The 21935-nt window shown below is 59.7% G+C and overlaps 1 protein-coding gene across 1 annotated transcript; it reads left to right on the top strand.

The window, feature by feature from the left end:
- The first annotated feature begins 6378 nt into the window (after nt 1-6378).
- Nucleotides 6379-21288, top strand: SYNPO (synaptopodin). The gene is given in 4 exon segments (XM_064162049.1): nt 6379-6918; nt 16016-17844; nt 17846-17926; nt 19081-21288. Coding segments are annotated over 4 exon segments (3165 nt in total). The 5' UTR covers nt 6379-6443; the 3' UTR covers nt 19861-21288.
- Nucleotides 21289-21935: the final 647 nt, after the last annotated feature.

Here is a 21935-nt window from a genome sequence, read left to right as displayed (position 1 = left end):
CAGCAAATGCTCCGTGGTATCACTCGGGAAAGGCACGAAAGCACAGGGGTGCCAGCCCTCCCTCTGCATCTGCTGTTGGAGCTCCGTGGGGACATGTGGGTGTGGGATCTGCTGTGCCAGTGAGCCTGTGGCTGCGCAGCCGGGGCCGTGCCCGTGGGGTGGATAACAAAGGTGAGGTGCCCAGGGCAGGCAGGGATGTGTGGAGAAGGGGAGCCAGGAGCTGCCAGCACCCAGCTCGCCAAGCCAGCTCACTGTGGTGTGACTTGGGTCTGCTTTGCAGCCCGGAGCTTGGTTGCCTTTTCCCTTGAGCCTCTCTGATTTTGCATTTCGTTTGAGCTTTGGAAAGGCTGAGCTGCATTTTCTTCCCTGCCTTCATGCAGCAATCTGTCACGGCTCCAGCTGACTGCCTGTGTCTCCAAGCAGCAGTGGCCAGGGGCCCTGGGCACAGCCCCCCCGCCTTGGTGGCACCTTCGACTTGTACTGGTCTGCACCTGGTGAGACCTGAGGTCTGCAGCACTCAGCAAATCTGGTGCTGTGCTCCCCAGAACTCCACTGAGAAGGGCTGGAGGCAGCTGTGACAGCCAGGCAGGGGCTGTCTGCAGGCTCAGGGAGGCAACGGCCGAAGCCGATGGGAAAGTCCAAGATAAACAAAAGGCTGGGACCTGCCCCGTGCAGGGCTGTACCATGCAGCCAGGGTGTGGGCAGCTTCTGGGATGGTCCATATGGGACCCTCAGGCCAGCTGGCCCCGTTAGGGATGACGGTGTGGGATAGACTGACATCTGAATCTATCTAGGAGGGCTGAGCAAGGTCAATTTCGAATCATAGAATCATAGAATCAACCAGGTTGGAAGAGACCTCCAAGATCATCGAGTCCAACCTATCACCCAGCCCTAGCCAGTCAACTAGACCATGGCACTGAGTGCTTCATCCAGTCTTTTCTTGAAGACCCCCAGGCACGGTGCCTCCACCACCTCCCTGGGCAGCCCATTCCAATGCCAATCACTCTCTCTGTGAAGAACTTCTTCCTAACATCCAGCCTATACCTACCCTGGCACAACTTGAGACTGTGTCCCCTTGTCCTATTGCTGGTTACCTGGGAGAAGAGGCCAACCCCCACCTGGCTACAATGCCCCTTCAGGTAGTTGTAGACAGTAATGAGATCACCCCTGAGCCTCCTCTTCTCCAGGCTAAACAGGCCCAGTTCCCTCAACCTCTCCTCATAGGATTTGTGTTCCAGGCCCCTCACCAGCTTCGTTGCAATTTCACTCAGCTGAAGTGCTCAGGCTGCTGTTCGATGGATGGAACATCAGAGTTTGCTGGAGCTCACCCCAGCCTGAGGCTTGGAGGTCGTTTGAATGGTGGGAGGAAGGGAGAGAGTTTGCTGAGTGCTGCAACCAAACAAAAAGCGCCGCTGGGGAGCCAGGGCAGCGGAGGGGGTGCGAACACCCGCTGGGGCTTGATATGTGACACTGCACGCAGCAGTGGAAAGGGATGCAGAGCAGCCCCTGCAGCCGCGTCCAGACCTCGCTTTCAGCGTGGGGAGGAGCAGAGAGCGGATGTGGCCCAGCTGTCTGAGATGCCACTGTCCGCTCCTCACTGCTTAGTCAGGACAACTCCTCCGGTGTCCCCCCAGCCCCCACGCTGTCTCCGGGTGTTTCTGCTGCTGTTTCTCCCCGCCAGTGATTGGCGGGGCATGGGGGTAGCTGACTGTGGGCACCTGCATGCCAGGACCAGCAGCTCCATGTCCCCACAGGCAGGCTGGGGCACTGGGGATCGTGGGGGGTGCACGGGAGCAGGCGCTCAGGAATGTTGTTTTTTCCATCCCAGTTTCCATCCAGGTACTAAATCAGTGCTGCAAAAGGCTTTTGTTTTCCCCAGCATGCTGCCGGCTGCGCTGCCTGCCAGCCTCTGCTTTGCTTGCCTGAGCTCTGGTGCAGCCACCCCTGCCCACACACCCAGAGCTCGCTCTGCAGACAGTCTGGCCTGGCCTGGTGAGACTGGGGACCTCTGATGCCGAAGGAGATGACCTGCCACCTCTTCTTTCATCCTGGCAGCGATTTCCAGGGAAGCAATCACATCCCATCCTGGTTTTCTTGCACCCCTTCCCTGGATATTGGACCCCTGCAAAGACCCCTGCTCCTTTGGTGAGGGTCTTTCTCCACCCATCCCTCACTGCCCAGCCACATCCCTGCTGCTGCCATTCCCTCTCTGCTAGGAGTGGTCCCCATCTGCCATGAAAGGATGTCAAGGTGGCACGGGGTGACACCCAGCTGGCCCCAGCCCTGCAAGGTTTTGGGGTGTAGCAGCAGGGTCCTCATGCAGAGAGGGTCACTGCAGGCAGCTCTGCCATGCCTCACCCCAGCACGTGGCTCAGCAGCACATCCTGATCAGGTGTACCCTGGGAGCCAGGGAGGGATATTGGATTGCAGCAGATGGGAGAGTGTCCGAGCACAGGGTGGTCCAGGCACAGCTCCAAGTGCCTGGGTGACAGCTACACCGCAAAGACATCTCCTGTATCAGCTGTGAAGGCAGCAGTCCATTAAAGAAACACAGAGCCCTCCAGGGACGTGGGGCTGCCCCTTGGAGATGCAGCCGAGCCAGGCTCCTTGCCCCATGTGATGCCACGGGGTGGAAAGTGCCATGTTGAGAAGGTGCTACGGAGGAAAGGTGCCACTGAATGCCCCCAAGGGGACATTCAGCTGCTGGCATGGCAAAGGTGTGAAGATCCCCAGATTTATACATTGTGGCTGGGCTATTTTGGAAAGGGATGGAGCTGGTCTTGTGACTGGAGCTGGGGACTGCAAGTCTGGACAGCAGGGTCCTGCCTGAGTGACAGCGACCTGCTGCCCGACCTCGGGAAACCGGAGAGCTCCTACTGTGCTGGGGACAGTTTCCAGGCCCCTTCCCGGCCCCGGCCCGGCTTGCTTAACGACGATGAAAACCGAGCGTGGGGCAGTGATGCGTCTGGGGGCAACACGGGAAACCAGGGATGGAACCCCGGCTTGGGTACCAATCCCACCCTTGGTTTGTGGCATCCCGGTGGCCAGGCCACCTGCAATCCCCACTGCTGTCCTGGAGGTCCACCCCTGCAGGTGCCACCTCCTGCCCCTGCACTGTGGCTGGGATAGAAGCAGTCCAGGCCACCATTGTCTGCTGGGCATGCAGCAGGAGCAGAGAGAGATGAAGACTCTCTTCAGGTCCTGACTCCCCTGGCCTAGGCAGCCTGAATGCCAGCAACGCCTGCCAAAAATATTTGTGTGGGAGGTGGAAAGTTAACTTTAGTTTTCTTTTCCTCAACGGTGGGGGGGTGGCAGGGTGTGAGAAAGGCAAGGCAGTGGGGGAGGGCTGTGCATTACCCGCCAGCGAGTGGGCAGGCAAAGACAGCTGAGCAAAAGGTCTCCCTGCTGCCAGATTTCAGCACTTTTGCATTTAATTAGTTTTGTATTTGTACTATTATTATTTGTTATTATTCTTCCCTCCTCTGACATGATTTTGCAGCTTCTTGTTGAGACTTGCTGCTGCTGTGGAGCACAAGGTACTGCCCCGAGGTGACCGTGGCCAGGCAATGGTTTGCTGGGGTTGTGTAAGCTGGGCACTGGTACCTGACTCGAGCATCTCTTACTCCCCCAGTTTAGTGCTGCACTTCTGGACTCATCCCAAAAAACGGCTCTCAGGCCTCACTCTTCCTGCAGGGGTCTGCATGGGCAGGGTGTTTACCTCAGCCTGTTTGTGTGGAGGTGGCTGGCAGCGCTGCCTCTCCCAGCTGGAAAGATGCACCCGGGGCACATACACCCGTCCTACCCAGGCAGGCTTCGAGCAGGCAGGATCAGCCCTGCAGCTGTCGCCGGAGCTGCTCGTTACCCAGGAGCATTCCTTCCCTGAGCTGTTGCAGAGCCCCAGAGCCTTGTCCCAGGGGGAAGGCGGCTTCTCCACCGGCTCCTCCACCGGCAGCTCTGCCGCCGCGGTGCCGGGCTCAGGCGGGCCTCCCGGGAGGCAGCAGAGGCGTGACTCGGTGTTTCGGCGGCGGGGGCGGCCCCGTGTCCTCGGGGAACGCCGCTGCTTGGGTCTCGCCGAGGAGGGGTTTGCCTGGGGAACGCCGGGATCGTGGGCGCCCATCCTCAGGAGATGCCCATCTGCAGAAAGCGCTCCCGAAGGGGAAGGAGCGGGCTCTGGGAGACGGCTTTCAGGGCGGTGCAGGCTCACCCAGCCGAGGCAGATAGGATGCAGGACGGGTGAGAGTCGTGCTGCCTGAGAAACTTTCTCCCCGCTGACGGGGCCGGGCGTTGGGAGCAGGGAGAGGACAGAATCGCTCTGAGAGGATCTCTGCCGACCCGCGCCGGGCTTGAGGCTATTTTCAGCAACTTTCTCTTCATCCTCATTTGAGATAAGCCAGCACCTTCCCCCTGCCAGCGCTTGCCAGGTTTCTAAGGCAAGATGTGGGTGGCTTCCTGCAAGCACTGGGGCTCTGAATTACGTAAAGAGCAGGGGGAGATTCCATTTTCAGAGGGAAACGTTGAATTTTTTTCCCCCCAGGATCTCTTTGTAAATCCCTGTTGAATAACTGCAGCAGAGCAAGGCAGGAGGAAGGATTTCAGAAAGGACAGAAGAGTTCCTTTGAGCACTCTCAAAAAACAAATGCATTTTGTTTGGCAGCAAGGCTTTCTCTGATTGTTCTCAAACCTGCCTTCACTTCCAAAATAACCTTGCTAAGGACAGGGGAAGCTTTGCAGCAAAGCTGTGCAAGCCCCAGATGAAGCTGCAGAGTCTGTCACTGCCTGAGCTCAACCTGGAACATTGCCTCATTTCACTGAAAAGCCTTTGCAATAACTCAGGAAGAGTTTTGGGTCGAGCAGGAACTTCTTTTCCTCCTTGGCCAGCTGTTGGGTTGGGGAATCCATCACAGTTCCTGTGTCATGAGCTCCTTTTCTCCCAGCAGCAGGGTTGCCCAGTGGGGTCCAGCCTTGCAACAAGCAGGGCTGGGTGACACTGAATGGGACTGAGTGACAGTGGGACTGTGTGACACCGAATGGAACTGGGTGACAGCAGAGTTGGGCGATGCTGAGTGGGGTTGGGTGATGGTGAATGGGGTTGGGTGGCACTGAGCAGAGCTGATTGACACTGAATGGGACTGAGTGACAGTGGGACTGGGTGACACTGAATGGAACTGGGTCACAGCAGAGTTGGGTGATGCTGAGTGGAGTTGGGTGATGGTGAATGGGGTTGGGTGGCACTGAGCAGAGCTGATTGACACTGAATGGGACTGAGTGACAGTGGGACTGGGTGACACTGAATGGAACTGGGTCACAGCAGAGTTGGGTGATGCTGAGCGGAGTTGGGTGATGGTGAATGGGGTTGGGTGGCACTGAGCAGAGCTGATTGACACTGAATGGGACTGAGTGACAGTGGGACTGGGTGACACTGAATGGAACTGGGTCACAGCAGAGTTGGGTGATGCTGAGTGAGGGTGGGTGATGCTGAGCAGCTGCAGAGGATTCATGGCACAGGAACTCCCCTGTGTGCTCTACGCCATGTCCTGCCCCGGAGGCACTGACATAACCTGTCCTGGTTGACATCTCACCCTTGCTGTGGCCCTGTGCTGTCACCTGGCAGGATTTGTGCTCAGCAGAGGGGAGCAAGTCTGTCTGTGCTTGTCCTGGTGCCCTGTGATTCACTCAGTGGTTAAGCACAGCCTTGTTAGCTGGATTCTGGGAATCTTGGATGGAGAAGGGAGCCTGTGATCCTGCTAAGCCTGAGCAAACCCTGGCCAAGTGGAACAGGCTTCCACCTCCTGAGCAGCAGCTGCTGCAAACTGGGGTGTCTATAGTAAAAGGATCTGGGCACTGGGATCTGGGCCACAGTCCCTAATGTGGAGGCGGATGGGTGAGGGTACCTGGGATGGTGAGTCTGGGTTGGGGGTGGCTGATAAAGGTGAGGAACTTCCAAATTAGCAATTAGGGATGTTTTGCATTTCAGGGAGTTCAACCCTCATGGAGCCAGCCTGTGGCTGGAGCCTGGGCTGAGAATACAATACTGGGAGCCACTCTACTGGCTTGTCCAGAAGGACTCAGAGCATGCACAAGCATCCTCATGCACAAGCATTCTCATGCATAAGTATCCTCAGAGTTCCCTTTCCCTTTCCACAGCTCTGCAGGCATCGCTTCTCTGCCCACCTGGGCAAGACGAATTCCTGCAAGATCCTCTTCAGTGACTTGTGTCCTCCAAGCAAATCCCTCCAGCTGAGGCTCTGGAACCTGCCTGCTACTGTAGCATCAAGCCTGGTCCTGCCTGCAAGAAGAGTGAAGCTGGGCTGCTGGCCTGTGACCACCTTCCTTCTAAGACACCGGCTGTGCTTCCAGGGATGCTGCTGGGGAGGAGCCAGATGCTCAGCCACACAAACTGGGTTTGAAAGGCTGTGGAGTGCCAGTGTAGGCAAGTGGCAAAGATGATGAAGGCAAGGCTTCAGCAACCTTGTCTGCAAACCCAGCCCAGCTACCCCATGCCTGGTGACTCTGCACAAACCCCCTGTGTCTGTGGGATGGATCAAAGGGACACTGAGGGGGACACCAGCTGTTGGCAGGAGATAGGGAGCAGAGGAGGGCAGAGGTGCCATCAGCTCCCAGATGCTCCTGCCTCTGAGACAGTCAAGCAGGAGGGACAGATGGGGCCACCAGAAGGGAAAGAAAATGGGAGCTGCCAGCAGCCTGAGGGGCTCAATGGGGACACAAGAGGACCCTCCCTGGATGATGATGGCAGCCTGGCCTTGGTGTCTGAGCCTGCAGCCCCCCAGAAAAGCCCCAAGCCTGCCCTAGAGCCACCCCCCACAGCATTCAGTCTCATGGCTAACCCCAGCCAGGAGTGGAAAGTGGTGAAGATCCAACGGGTCCTCATTGACCCCACCAGCGAGCCTAGGAAAGCAGGTAAGAGAAAATCCCTTTGGCCACTGTCCCCCACCCCAAAAAGTGCTGCTCTGCTTCTGGGGCTGGGACTGCTGCTGCCCTGCTCGGTGGTGGGAAAGCCTGGCTCTTCCCAGGGTAGAACCTCAGCTGGGTTAGAGGTCCCAGGCTCCCGGCCGAGCTGCTGGGACTTTTTTAGCTTGAGATGATCTCTCTGGCCCTAAAAATAAGGAGGAATCTGTGGCTTCTCTCAGGAAGGGAGTGGGAAGGCAGAGAGTGCATTCTCACAGTGTTCCAAGTGCTGAGCTGAACCCCAAGTGTGGCACAAGTGAGATAGCTTCCTGGCCCTCATCCTAGCCTTGGGGCTCCGTGGGACCCTGCTAAAAAGGGGGCGTGGGGAGCATGATCTGGGCCAGTTTCTGGGGTGCCACCTGTGACAGGGGCCACTGCTCCCAAGTTGGCCAGAGCAGGGATGAGCAAGCTCCTGTTGTGTGGCTCGGGGCCATCTTTCTTATAGCCCCTGCTTTAAAACCTCAGCGCTTTGTTTCAGGCTGGTTGGTTCCCGCAGCGCTCTCTGCCATCGCCTCACTCCCCAGCCCTCTGCTGCCGTGACACTAACACAGGCACATAGCTGGGGTCGCCACAGACCTCCCCACCCAGGGGAGATGCTCCCGCAGGATCAGACCCATCCTCTTACAGGCATCAGATGCATTCTCAAACTCTGCTTCCACCCTTTCTATTTTGCTCCTGCCCAGCTGTTAGCTCAGCTGCCATGTGCCGCGGAGGCAAGAGGGTCACTGTCCCCCGCGGGAGGGCATCATCGGAGGCTGCCACTCTGCTCAGAGCCTGCTTTGTCCAAAGCAGCCCTCAGGGTGGGGAGGGAAGGGACCGGCTAAGGATGCTCAGAACGAACCTGGTATCAGGAGTCTGTCCCCCTCCCTCCCCTCCTTTTTGAAGTGTCTTGTGTCTTCGAAGCCAGCGGCTCCCGGGAAGGGATGAGGGCTGGGAAGATCAGCCAAGCTCCTTGGCTCACTGCTGCCCCAGCAGCTTTCCCGGCCACACGGGAGTCATGTTTCAGAGCTCAGCACACAAACCAGATGGATCCAAATAGTCTTCCCATTCCTCACTCTGCTCCGGGATGGCAGATCTGCGACGGAGAAAGGTCAGGCCTGATTCTGTCCAGGCTCAGCATTTTCCTAGCCCGTGCAGCCATCCAGCACTTTTGCTGCCAGCCTGGAATTTTAAAGTAACTCAACAGGTTTGCTGGAAACACTTTGTCTGTCCCGTTTCCTCCCCCTCCAAGTGAGATCACCACCAGCCACTGCCTGTGGGACCAGTCAGACTTTCCAGAGCCTCCAGGCAGGATGCCACTGAGGGTCCTGAGCGCTGGAAGCATGGCCAGGACCTTGCGAAAACCCTTTAGAGATGGTTCAGAGCAGAGACAGTGGGAGAGGAGGGAGGGGAGGGCAGGTCCCCGTTCAGATCGCATCAGCAACGGCAGGCTGTTTGTAGGAGCATCCCCAGGAGGTGTCAGGGATTTGCTCCTCTTCTCCTTGTAGCTGACATGGGATAATACCCCCCCTCTTCCACACAGCTCTTGTGAATGAAGAGGGTGCATCCATCTGCACCAAAAAGCACGCCTTAGGAGCTGGGAGCAAAGCAAATGCACTCCCCCACCTCCCAAGCAGTGCAAACCTACCCAGGCAGGTCCCGGGTGCCCCTTTGGTCCCCGTCCAGCAGCCCAAGGCCAGGCTGGCTGCTCTCAAATATCCTGCACAGCGGCCCCGGCTGGTTGGCACCACTCAGGGCAGGCTGGGGAGTGAGCCCCGGGTAGAGGCTGGGAGCTGCAGGAGGCAGGACTGGTTTCTCTGTCTGGTGTGCAAATAAACGGAAGGTTTCGCTCCCTGGGGGCTGCGGAGCCAGTGCAAGCCTCCCTCAAAAACCAGAAAAGCACCAAAACAGAAAGTAAAGGGCAGGAAGAAAGGAAATTAGAAAGGCAAAAAAAATAAGGCCAAGAGCTCATCTGCGGTGTGGACAGGCATGGGAAGAGGCTGAGGCTGGTCCTGCTCACAGCCGTGCCCGGGAGCTTGGCAGCCCCAGCTGAAGCAGCATGGTGGAGGTGGGAGGTGATGCTGGCTCCTGCAGGAATCCTCTCACCCAGCGCTGTGGTCCCCTTGTCACTAGGAGCAGGTGCCCGTGTCAGGGGGCTTTTAGTGCTCTCCCTAGGGAATGCTGCCCCATCCCAAGCATCCCAGCTCTTTAGGCACTGAGGAAACTGGCAGCGAGGGGAGGCTCTGCTCTCTCAGGGGTGTCTGAAAGCTGAGGTGCTGCAGGTCCCTAGCTGCACTGGGAGGATAAAAAGGGGGAAAGGACTGGGGTAAGAGGAGTGGCCAGGGCTGGGGCTAGGGGATGTGCAGAGCTAGACAAGGCATATGGAGAAGGGGGATACCCCAAGCTGGAGTAAAGGGATGGAGCTGGGCTGAGTAAGGGGATAAAGAGATGTGCAGGGCTGGAGAAGGGGGATACTCCCAGGCTGGAATAAAGGGATGGAGCTGGGCTGAGTAAGGGGATAAAGAGATGCACAGAGTTGTGCAGGGAAATACCCAAGATGGGACAGTGGGATGTCACAGGCTAGGAAAGGAAGATGAGATAAGAGGATGTGAAGGGCTGGGCAAGCGGATGTCCAGGACTAGGAAAAGGGGATGCCCCGGCATGGGATAATGGGGGCGTCGTGGGCAGGAGTAAGAGGGTCACTCAGCATCAGATCAGGAGATGCACAAGATTGGGCAAGGGGATGCACCGGGCTGGGCAAAAGGATGTCTCGACTGCTCTCATCTCGGCAGCCGCAGCCGGGTTGGGAACCGGCAGGGCAGGGCCACCGTGGCCAGCCGGGACGCCGGGGCGGCTGCCGGTGCCGCCGGGGAAGGGTGACCCGACCCGTCCGGTAGGGCAGGCGGTACTGGCAGGGGCAGGGCCAGCGGGACCCATCACACCCCCCCCAGCCCCGGCCTCTTCCCGCTGCTCCCCCCCACTCCCCCTCCCTCCGGGCCCGTTCCGAGGGCGGAGCTGCAGCAACTTTCCTGCCCGCTGCCTCCTCCCCGGTGCAGTCGGGCTGCGAGGGGCGGCGGCGGCACCGGCACCGGCACCGCGGGTAGGGCCGGGGCTGGGGAGGCGGCGGCTGCCCCTGGGCTGGGCTGGGGGTGCCGGGGCAGGGACCGGGAGACCGTGGGGTGCCAGCGCAAAAGCGGGAGTGGGTGGGAACGCAGAATGGGGGTGCCGGGGGTGGTGGGATTGAGGGATGTCCAGGGGTGCCAGAGGGCTGGCAGAGCGGGGGAGGCAGCAAGAGGGTGCACAGCGGGCAAGGGGATGCATGGCTGTCAGGAGGTGCTCGCCCAGCAGCCCCCGTGAGGTGCTGATGGGGGGTGAAGGGCAGGAGAGTGGAGTCGCAGACAGCCTTTGGGGAGAGGAGAGCTGAGTGGGGTTTCAGTTTATAAATGAGAGGAGTGGGTGTCGGTTCCCTCTGCCCACACCCAGGGGTCCGGCATGGCGTATGGGGGGGGACCTGAGATTCCCCCGTAGGTCTCTGCTCCCAGCTCTGCAAAGCGTCTTCCCAGGCAATGTCCCCTGTTCCCCTCTGACGAGGACTTGATCTCTCCTGGCTGTGCCACCCCGTGCAAGGGACACGAGGTCTGTCCCTCCGGCTTGGCAGGCAGCGGGATGGATCCCTTACGGGTTGTGCAAGTGACAGGCAAAGGCCTCGTTTCATCCCACTCCCCTCCCCGCTCCGTCCATCCGACAGGGACGAGCCGAGCCAGGTGACCTTCTCTGGCCAGACCAGCACTTCTGGCTTGTGGCACCAGCCTGGCAGGGCTGCTACTGGGTCCTGACAGCACAGGATGTATCCTGGCAAGTCCAAGCATGAGCAGGCATAGGGAAACCGGGACTCACCTGCGAGGCAGGATGTGGTCCCCGTGGTTCCTGGCCAGGGGATGGGCTGGCTTAGCTGTGGTCGGGGTGGAAGGGTGTCAGGAGAGCTGCCTAACTCCTGCCTCCTTTTGCAACGCTCAAAGTTTAATTTTATCCAGCTAGATAAAGGTGCTGCCTCTGTATCTGCAGTAGCAGCAGCCTCTTCTTCCTCAGTGTACACGCCTGCAGGGCTGGGGCTGCTCTTTGCATCCCCTCAGCTCCCCACTCAGGGAAGCAGGGCTGGGCAGGGGCATCCACCCTCCATTACAATTTAACAACCCCCCCAGCCTCTTCTGCTCCCACTGGGTGGGAGATGAGTGCCCCAGGGCTTGCTGCTCAGAGACCGCGGGGCCATCTGGGGCAGGATTTGGGTGCTGAGCACCGGGCAAAGCAGGGGCACAGCTGTGAGCCAGGAGGAGGCAAACATCTCCAAATCCAGCAAAGCCCTTGCAAACAGAGCCCAGGGGAAACTTGCAAGCGCATCGAATTTTCTCGCTCTGCCACATTTTGTCACTGGCAAAGGCGCCAGTGAGGAGAGGCCCAGCATGGTGTGCCCTGCCAGGCAGCAGAGCTTGCTCCCACCACAAGCCCACCACTTCAGCCAGAGTGTTTTGGGCCAGCATGGGTAAAAACTTCCTGGAGGTTTTATATCTGGGGCATAGGAGGGTTGAGAACTGGGAATGAGGCAGAAAAGAATCCCTGCATTTGAATCATATCTGTTTCTAGCCTGCCCCACTGCCTGTCTGTGCCACCTTCCTTGTTTTCCTAGCAGCAGATTATTTGGGATAACTCTGGGAGCAGGAGGGGAGCACAGGCTTTAAATGTGTGCAAGTTAGCAGGCACTGCACAGAGAAAAAACCCTGCACAGCTGTAGCTGAGGCAGAAGGCCAGCTGGGTTCTCTGCCAAAAAACCTGCTTGCATGTCCTTGGTGTCCAAAGCCCTCAGTGTTTGGGTGAAAACGTTGGATTCCCCTTCCCCAGCACTGCCAGCCTGGAGCTCTGCACTCAGGTGTGTGGCAGGGAGGTGACACGGTGGCGTGTGTCCCTCTGGAGAGATGGGAGTTGTTCTTGGTTTAAGGCTGGGTTTTCCCAGTGGGATTTTGTCAGCAGAGGCACCGTGTGGGGGTTGACTCTCTGCAGCCCACGAAATGATCAGGAAGGGCGAGAGCTGCCTGTGGGTTATGGATGGCAGCTGCTGTGTTGTGTGAAGGTGGATTTGGGGGTTCTGATCCATACTCTGCCTGATGCTGGGCAGCCCTGGGAGCAGAGGGTAGCCCAGTGGGACATTCTGTGCACCCTGAGCTGCAGCATTGGGCTGGTTGATTATCCAAAGCAGAGGCAGTTTAGGGATAGAGCCCCAGCTGAAGATTTTGGAGCCACCTGTGAGCCTTCAATCCAAGATTTCACATGGCCTGTTGCATCCCTCTGGCCCCACCTGCCCCCTGGTACCTCTTAGCTCCTCCATACAAGGGCTTGCCACCACACCCAGTGCTCGCAGCCAGCCACACCTGCAAGGTGACCACTTCCAAGTCGCTGGCTTCCTCTTCTGACACTGCAGCCACGTCGAGTCCAGCAACTTCCACACAGAGCTGCTCAGCTTGGAGAGCCCTGGGGTGCCATCCCTCTCTGCAATATGGGGCCAAATTCTCATCTCATTCCAGCCCTTGGAGTCCATATCAGGGCAAGCAGGGTCTGATACATCCTTCATCATCATTTGGGGCTGGATGGTGACTCCAGCCTTTGCTGGCTGCACTTCAGACACTCTGCAGTAGCACTGGTGGTGGTGGTGGAGGAACTCATCCTTTGCACGGAAAGCTGAGCTGGAAGGAATTTCTTTTTTCCCCATCTGGCCAGGAGGGGAGAACAAGAAAAATGTCTTTCATCACCCTTGTCATCCTCACTCTGAAGGAAAGAGTGCAGTACGTGCTGCAGGAAGGATGACTGATGGCTTAGTAAGAAGCTGTTAAGCCCTGCACTTGGGGGAGGTGGTTGGAAGTCACCCCTGGAGCCGTGGGAGACTTAGGGAGCAAATGCCTACATAAAGATGCAGATAGAGGTCTGTAGGTCCCTCTGGCTGGAGCTGAAGTGCTTTGCATCGAAACAGCACTCAGAGGCTGTTGGCAGTTTCAGTAGGTCCACCACTGAGAGGCATGAGGAGCATCTCCCTGGACCACAGGGCCGGGGGCTGCGGAGGAACCCCTGGTGCGGGGGTATAGCAGTGGAGAGAGTTGGCAGAGCTGTATTCATTGTTCTTGGAAGAAGCTGGGACGTTTGGAGAGGAGAGACGTTTCCTTCCCGAAGGGCAGTGTGTGGTGTGGGGAGGGAGGAAGGAAGAGTGGAAGAGCAGGAGGAGAGCTGACTACCCTCCAGCCTTTGGACCGCACTCCCGCTAATGGGCGGAAGCTGGTGGCCAGTGCAGGGTGAGCCTCCGGCGCCTTCAGCCAGGCAGAGGTTTTCTTTCACCTCCTGTGATGCTTAGGCTGCCTTCAGCCCTGCACCCCTCCTCTTCCTCCCTGGCACCTGGACATCTGCAGCGCAACCAGCTCCCTCCCATCTGCCTGGGACTGTGGGGAAGCACACAGTTAGACCCTACCCCAGGCTTCCAGGCTGGTGAGGCATGGCAGACAAGGAGGAAGGGATGTTTCCTGAGGTGAAGAGGAATGAGGGGTGCAGAGGGCATCTCAGATGACAGGGTCCTTCCAGTCAGCACAGCAGGTGGCTAAAGGCTCATCCTGTGGCTCAGGCAGGAGGGGAGAGGGGAAGAAGATGGTCCAAACTCTTCATCTGGGGATGGGATAGTACCCTGGGGTTGAACAATGAGCCACATTTGGAATGGTGCCTGCAGAGCCAGGTTGCAGGGCTGCAGTGTCCATCTGTCCATTCGTCTGTCAGCTGGGCTGGGTGTGGCCATGCAAGCAGGGCAGTGCACAGAGCTGTTCTCTGCAGTTTCCTCTGGCCTGCCAGAGGCTTTGGTGTGCTTCATCCATGCATAAACACTGGATTTGAGGAGCAATTCTTACCCCCAGCATCCCTGTTAACATCCTGAGGGATTCATTTCCAGCAGGCTCAGGTGGGCTGGTAGAGGAGTGTAGAGGATGGGAGGCTGCAAGGTGCTGCTGGGAGTAGATGCCAAGTTGGGCATTCCAGGTGGGGAATTCACACCCAGCAGCATGCTCTGTCCTGGAGCGATGTCTGTGCCTGGAGCAGCATCAAGGGATGGAGATGCCTGGGGCAAAACCCCGGTGCTGGTCCCAGCTACGCAGGAGCACATCCGGTGGCTAGTCCAAGCAGGAATGAGCTGGCCAAGAGCTGAGTCATCCCTTCAGCGCGGAGATCTCCCAGGGCCCCTCAGCTGCTGTTAAAAGGCAGTAGCAAGAGCGAGAGGCTGCGAAATGGCTCCATCGAGAGCTTGGCTTCTTAGGCGGCCTCAGCCTCCGAGGCAGCGGCGACGCTGGGCTCGGAGCACGAAACTCGCAGACATCTGGAGCCTGTGGCTTGTTTCTCAACAGCTCCTGGGACGTATTTCTCCTCCGCTTCGGAGATAAAGGCGGCGGGGGTGACCCGGTGGAGCGGGAGCAGCGGTGCTGGCTGCCCTCCAGCCAGCCCGGCCAGAGGAAACCGCGGCCCCGCTCTGTGCCCCCGCCAAGGCAAATAGGAATGGGCGTCGAACAATGCCGGGCGCGAACCGCGGGAGGTGCTGGCCGCCCGCATCGCCACTGCGGACGGGGTCCTGGCTTCCAGGAGAGGCTGTCCACTGGCATCTCTGCCACCTTTCCCCCTGACCATCCCAAACTCTCCTATCGGTCAGCCCAAAGGTTGACCTCTTACTTCTTCCTCCTCCTTCTCCTCTCCAGCTCTTGCAAGGACATGGTGGTCCTTGGTGGTGCTAGGACCCGGACGGGGACTTGTGTGCTGAGGGAGGTGGGAGGGATGAAGGGCGAGGAAGAGAAGATGCCCAACTTGCAACAGCTCTCCTGCTTTGCCGTGGGCTCACTGGAAGGCTGTGGCTTAGTCATTCATCCCTTCCTTTGCTGGTAGGCTGAGCCACTGCTGAAAATATCCTGGAAGGCTCCCAAGCGGCACAGAAGGCAAGAAAATGAGAAACACATGAAGGAAGGGAAGAAGGGAAGGGAAGGGGAGCGGGTGCCAGCGACACCCGGGGGAGCAGAGCTTGGAGTAGGCAGACCTGGCCACCCACCTCCCTGCTGGAGCTGCAGCAGGGACACCCCACCACAGCCATCCCAGCAGCACCTTTGGGGAACTGATGGTACCCTTGCTGGGTGCTGGGGTGATGCTGATGCTCTGCAGCAGTCTGTCCCTGAGAAGTGGCCTCGGTGGGGTGCAGGACGTTGGCTTTCCTGCAGGCACTTCCAGGTGAGCTGGTAGGAAATGTCTCACCCTTGAGAAAACCCCTTCCCGGCAGCTCCACACCCTCCCGGCCCTGCCCTGCCCTGACCTTTTTGGGCAGCACACGAGAAGCTCAGCAAGACTCCAGCTGCTCGCCACGGGACTTTCACTGGACTTGTAGCATTTTGCTTTTAGCACTTGAGTGGTCTCCGAAGGCATGAGCTTGGCTGCTTGCTGTGGGCTGTGTCTGTGTCAGGCAGGTCAGGATCTGCACAGCTTCTGTCGGCTGCTGCCATCTCGTGTTGCTCCATAAATCAGTCTCCAGATGGGGCCAGCCACCGGCCTTGCCAGGAGGTTTCCTGCCCGCTTGGAGCTGAGTGTGTTGGGATCTGGGGCGAGGGGCAAGTGGTGACCCCTTCCCTACTCACTACCTCTTCAAGATGGGGGCAAACCTTTGTGAGCTACAACCAGAGACCCTTGGAGAAATTCCTTTCCCACATGGTCACCTTGGTGGGTGCAAAGATCCCAGCTGAAATACAGGGCAGAGTGGGAAAAAAAGTCCTGGGTGTTTGCTGGGCTTTGTCATCTGCCTCCCTGGGGCGCAGAGCTGCAGTTTAGCATCTCGGTGGAGGCTCTGCTCATCTCCCTTGGACTGCAACATCCCCTGTGCAGCCCAGTCCTGGAGCATCTCTCTTGTCTTCCCCCAGCAGCCAGAGAAGGGGATGGACGGTTGGGGGACACCTGGTGGAATGCTGGCAGTCCCACATCCCCTCTGAGCCCTCCTGACCGCACTTTCCCCTCTGCCCAGGTCTCTCCCGCAGTGCCAGCCTCTCAGAGAAGGAGCTGAAGGAGGCAAAGGCACGGAGCCAGAGGATCGCAGCGCAGCTCACCACGGCACCCGGCCCCAGCTCCAAGGGCGTCCTGCTCTTCAACCGCCGCAAGCAGCGTGTGGATGGCCTCACGGGGGCTGGGCGTGGCGGGGGGCAGCCGCTGAGCCCCGCACCGAGGCCTCCGCCCGCAGCCATGGAGGAGAGTGAGAGGCAGGGCATGAAGCCAGAGCCTGGCCAGCCCAGCACCCCAGGAGAGGGACTACGGGTGGGCACCTCCCCTTGCCAGGAGCTGCCCGCAGAAGCCCAACAAGTCCCATTGAGCGTCTACCTGAAGGAGAACATGGCATTGGCTGCCACCAATGGTGTGCAGGAGCAGGCAGCCAGCAGGATGGAGAGTGGGGTGGGGAGGCCTGAGGATGCAGCAGCCCCTACTGGGTCGAGCATGACAACTCTTGTCCTGACACAGAGCCCCAAGGAGGGAAAGGCCAGTGAAGTGCCTGGAGATGTGCCCAGTGAGGTGCCCAATGCACCAGCAGGGACGGTCACAGGGGCAGCTTCGCCAGCCAGCCAGCAACAGAACGGGGCACAGAACCGGCAGTACTATGAGGTCCATCTCACCCTGGCCAAGCCCAAGCCCGTGAAGAACCGAACAGCCAGACCCTTTGGAACCCAGACATCCCCTGCCAGCAGCCAGCCTGCAGAGGGACCCCCTGCCACTGAGATGCCCCCACCACCCACCTATGCGGAGACCCTGAGCAGCCCCCCACCACTCACCCGTGTCCGCTCACCCCCTGCCTACTCAGCCTTGTACCCTCCCTGGGAACAGAAGGTGCTGCCAGGTGCCCCCCTGGGCTATGGAGTGAGTGGGCCAAACCCTCTGCCCAAAACAGGGATCCTGGAAGAGTCAGCTGCTCGGAGAGCCAGCAAGAAGCCCATGTTCACCTTCGTTGAGAAGCCGAAGCTGGGCCCCAACCCCGATCTGCTGGACCTGGTACAGAGTGCAGACAGCAGGAAGAAGCAGAAGGAGCAGGGGGAGCCCAGTGTTGAGGATGAGCCCTTTGCCCTCGGGGCTGAAGCTGCCAACTTTGTCCCCAACAGCATGGCCAGGAGTGGGCAGCATCTTCCAGTGGCTGATGACGCTCCAGCTTGGTCCTCTTGCCTCAAGTCCCCCACCATCAAGCCCAAACCAAAGCCACAGCCCAGCCACAACCTCACTGAAGCCAGAGGGAAGGGAGCTGAGCTCTTCGCCCGGCGGCAGTCCAGGATGGAGAAGTTTGTTATCGAAGCTCCCTCTCAGCCCGAGCTGCTGCGGTCCCCATCACCCACAATGTCCCTGCCTCCCTCCTGGAAGTATGATGTCAACGCTTGCCTTTCACCCATGGTCTCCAGACACCCCTCTAAGAGTCCCTCTAGGCCCTCCAAAACCCCCCCAGCATCTCTGTATGGTGGCAATCTGATGGAGAATGAAGTCTCACAGAAGGAGCTGGAGATCTCCAAGCACCAGCCTTACCAGCTCCAGTCTTCGCTCTTCATCCTCTCCCCATCCAAGAGGCCAGCTAGGTCCATGCCCCAGGAGGTGCCTCCACCCAGACCCTCTCTTACTGATGCCTACACCTGCACCCAGCAAACCTCCTGTCCGACCTCTCCGTTACCTCCTTCCCCAGTCTGGCATCCCTCCACCATGCCCAGTGCTGGCCAGACCACCTCCAACCCCTTTCCCGGAGCGGATGGGGCCCTGCCCCTGAATCACAGCAGCCCTGCCAACCCAGGAGCCCCGGCCGAGGTGCTGCTGGCCTCCCCGTGCCGCCTGCTGCCCCCCCCGAGCCAAGGCAGGCTTCCAGGCACCTCGGCCCTCCTACTCCACCAGGAACGCCGGCATCGAGCCACAGGTGTGGAAACCTTCCTTTTACTACAAGTAGTGATGGCAGGGAGAAAACCACGGAGGCTTCAGGCTTCCCTCTACTGGCCGAGTCCTCCCTACCTGCTCGTGGGTGTGCCGATGGGCCAACCAACCAGAAAAAAGGGGGGAAAACTAAAGGAAACAGGACAAAAGAAGTAGCTGGGAGACTGCAGTGCTGGGACAGTGGGTGAGATGGGCACTGCCGAGCCCCTGGTACAGTGGGAGCCAGGGGGTGCCAGGGAGGTGGCAGGAGTTGTGCAGATCCCGTGGGATCCCAAAAATCTGCTGTGAGCCTGTCCCATGGGATCATCGGTGCTCTCTCTCTTCTCTCACCTGAAAGCTCTATGGAACATCGCCTCTCTGGCTCCATCCTTTCCTTGCCTCCTGCTTTTCCAGCTCTCATAGCCAGCAGCTACCAGCTCTGCCTGCTCACCTGCAGCCCCTCTGTCCTGCTGGCTCCTACTGGTCTCCTACCAAAGCAAACCCAGAGGGAATCCCCCATTCTGCCTCACTGTGCCTGCTCCTGACTCCTTTGCTGCTTCCTTGGGATCCATCTTTACCTGCTTCCACGCTACAGAGGAAGAACCACAACCCTGGGGGACAGCAGAGCCCCACAGTGCAGGGACTGAGGACACCACAGGGCCCTCCCTCTTGCCACACTCGGTGCCAGAGCTGGAGACACGCAGCACTGCTCGGCATGGCCGGGAGCAAGGGATGTGCCGGGCAGAGGGGGGCTGGCACTAGCAGGGTTGCTGGGTGGTGCTCAGCCTGATGCTCGTGGTCCAGCCATGCCTCAGCCCAGCCCTCGCTCCCCACAGTAGCAAACTGCCTTTCAACTGTGCTTTCATTTCTCCTGCCTCTGTCTGGTTTCCCCCTCTCTTTCTGAATACACTCTCTGCACCGCCAGACCTGACTTTTCTCTTTCCTGCTGGCTGCTGGGCGACGGCCCCCCGGGGGGCGGGGGAGTGGTGCAGGTGGATCTCTGTGCATCACCCACAGCAAGGCTTTAGGAAGCTGTAGGCCATGAGAACTCCCGGGTCATTTTTTTGGGCACAGATGACTAACGGGAGGATGAGTCTTCCCCTGTCCCTCCGCTTTGTCCCCTGCATCCCCGGCACTAACCGGCTCTCTGTCCTCCTCCAGGAAAGGCGGCCGTCCCTTCCCGCCTCGCCCACCTGGACCCCTCGGCTGGCACACCGCCCGGGCAGCCTGGATGGCTGGGCCAGCCCAGCCTCCGTGCCCGAGCTGGACGAGGGACCCCCCATGTCACCTCCGTGGAGCGAGAGGTCCCTGTCCCCGCTGCGGCAGGACACGGACCCCCGGGCCAGCCGGCAGCTGCAGGCTCGGCTCGCCAGGAACATCATCAACGCTGCCCGCAGGAAGAGCTCCGAGCCCGGCGCCGCGGGGCCGGAGGGCTCCCGGCCCTTCATCCCCATCCTCACCGGCCCCCCAAGCCTGCCCCAGTCCCCCCGGCCAACAAGGCTGGAGGGCTCCAGAGCCTTGGCACTGCAGGCTGCCAGCAGCATGCCCGGGGGCCTGGGCACCCCCTCAGCCATACACAAAAGCCCCCTGCGATCGCCCCGGGCAGACGCCCCCCAGTTTTGTACCTCCCCTGGGATGCCTCGAGCTGCCTGGGCAGAGGGTCGCCGCCTCCTGGTGCAACCCGGCGTGTCCTCCTGCCCCGTGCCCAGGCTGTCCCCCAGCCCCAAGAGTCCCCTGCCATCCCCCGTGGTGGGCGGGCGGTCCCCGGCCAAGCGCTGCACCTCCCGGTCCCCGACGGACTCGGACGTCTCCCTCGACTCCGAAGACTCGGGGACCAAGAGCCCCGGAATCCACAGCTTCAACCTCTGCCCCCGGGGCTGGACCGGCAGCCTGCACCTGAAGCCGGGGGGGCTGCCCTCGGGGGCCTCCTGCACCTCCTAGACCGGCCAGCCCCAGCCAGGTCACCCTCTTCCCGGTGATGCCACCTGCTGATCCCACACCGGGAACACCCCAACCCTGGAGGCTGAGGTCCCCACAAAAAACTGGCGTCCACACTCCTCAGCGGAGCTGCCGCAGCTCCTCGGCGTGCCAAGCGGTGTCAGGTGCCTCCTGCCCGCCCTCCATCCCATGGCCCAATCTATTTTTACCACCCTAACCTTTTGGGGCAGGACTGCCTGGTCAGCAGGTAGGGCGGGCAGTGGGCTGTGCCCAGCCCCCATCATGACTCTCCCTCTGCAGCTCTCGCCCACCAGCTGGCCCCACGCCCTGTGCCTCACAGCCAGGATGGGGCTGGGCTCCGGGGTGCCCTGTGATGGTCCTGTCCCCAGTGGCAAGCTGTAAGCCCAGGATGCCACTGCAGTTCTGCTTTCCTGGAGTGGCACAGGCAGCACCGCTGCCCACGGGGGTCACACGATGGGCAGCACGGCAGACACTCTCTCCCAGCCTCCGAGTCTGCCTGGTTTCAATTTAAACCAGACCGGGGGGAGGGGGGAAGGTTTTTTTTTCACTCCTGCCCCTCCCCCAGTTCTTCATTGCTTGCTTTTTTTTTTTTTTTCTTTAAAACTTGTGACCCTTTCTCAAAGGAGTTGCCCCAAATCCTTCCCTGGTGACCAAGAAGAGTTATTTATTGCCACGTTAAGGGGACTGTTCAAGGGTGTCCTCCCACCCTGGCCCAGGCAGAGTGACAGCCTCATTATGTACCCTGCCGCTGTCCCCATCCCTGACCCAGTCCTGCGGGATGGAAGGTGCTGTGGCAGCCAGGGCAGGGGAGCCGAAGGGAATGCCACAGGTTGCAGAGGGTCTGAAGGATGTGTTGGTGTAGAAGACAATGCTGAGAGTCTTGGGGACGAGCTGGTGTCCCCACAGGAAGCCCTGCAAGAGGGTAGAGGGACGGGCAGAGGCCACTTGAGGGCAGCAATACCAGAGAGAGGTTTGGCAGCGGTGATAGGAAGAGGAAGGGGTCAGGATGGAAACAGCTACGTGGCAGAGCCTGGGAGAGCAAAGAGAGCCAAGGATCCCCAGAGCACTGGGTCCCCTCACCCGTGGGTGAGCAGAAGCCAGCTGGGGTGCCAGGAGATGGTGCAGCAGTGATTGCAGCCACCCACCCAGGGGACACCTCTTTAGTACCAGCGAGACCAGGACTGAGAAAAGAGGATGTGTTCGGGCTGCCAGGGCTCTGGCACGTTTCCCCTTCAAGGAACCCTTGCCACCCCATTCCTTTCCCCAGGACACGTTGTCGTAGCCAGCCCATCCCTGTTCCCACCCTGCAGCTGCTCTTCCCAGGGCACAGACCCCCACCCCTGCCCCACCTGCCACCACAACCCTGCACCACACAGATGTACATCAGAAATAAACTGCCGTTATCCCACCTGCCTGGCTCCGACCCATCCCCGAGGTGGCACACAGTGACCTCCTGCCAGTGCTGCACAGTCCCCAAGTGGCAGCCCTGCTCTGTGCCAGAGTGCAGCATCCCAGACGCCAAGTGTTAGCCCTGCTCCGTGTTGGGATGATGACATCCTGGACCCCAGGGATCATGCCTGTTAGATGCTGGGGTGACAGCATCTCAGTCCCCAGGGGTCAGCCCTGCTCCGTGCCGGGCGATAATATTCCGATCGCCGAGGGCCAGCCCTGCTCCGCGCTGAGGTGACAGCATCCCAGTCCCCAAGTGCCAGTCCCGCTCCGTGCCGGGGTGACGACAGCTCGGTCCCCAAGGGTCAGCCCTGCTCCACCCCCTTTCTCAGACAGAAATAACTGCTGTCCCTCACCAGGGCTTTGACATCTGGGCTGGAGCTCAGCACGGGTCAGGGCGAGCAGCAGGGAGCCCGGGGGTGCCGCGGAGGGCCAGCTGGAGCCACGAAGCACTGGTGGCCGCAGCTTGGCTTCAGCCTTATGCCTGGCACAGCAGGAGAGCATCCTTAGTCCCCAGCATCTGGGGCGTCCACTGGCCAGGTAGGGTAGATGGGATCTCACACTGGGTCAGAGGGTGGGTGGGTGCATGGGGCTTAAAAACATCACCA

Source organism: Pogoniulus pusillus, chromosome 22, assembly GCF_015220805.1.
Source record: "Pogoniulus pusillus isolate bPogPus1 chromosome 22, bPogPus1.pri, whole genome shotgun sequence".
NCBI classification, from domain to species: domain Eukaryota; kingdom Metazoa; phylum Chordata; class Aves; order Piciformes; family Lybiidae; genus Pogoniulus; species Pogoniulus pusillus.
The sequence above is the reverse complement of the archived record's forward strand: the minus strand, read 5'-3'. Positions and strand labels throughout refer to the sequence as shown.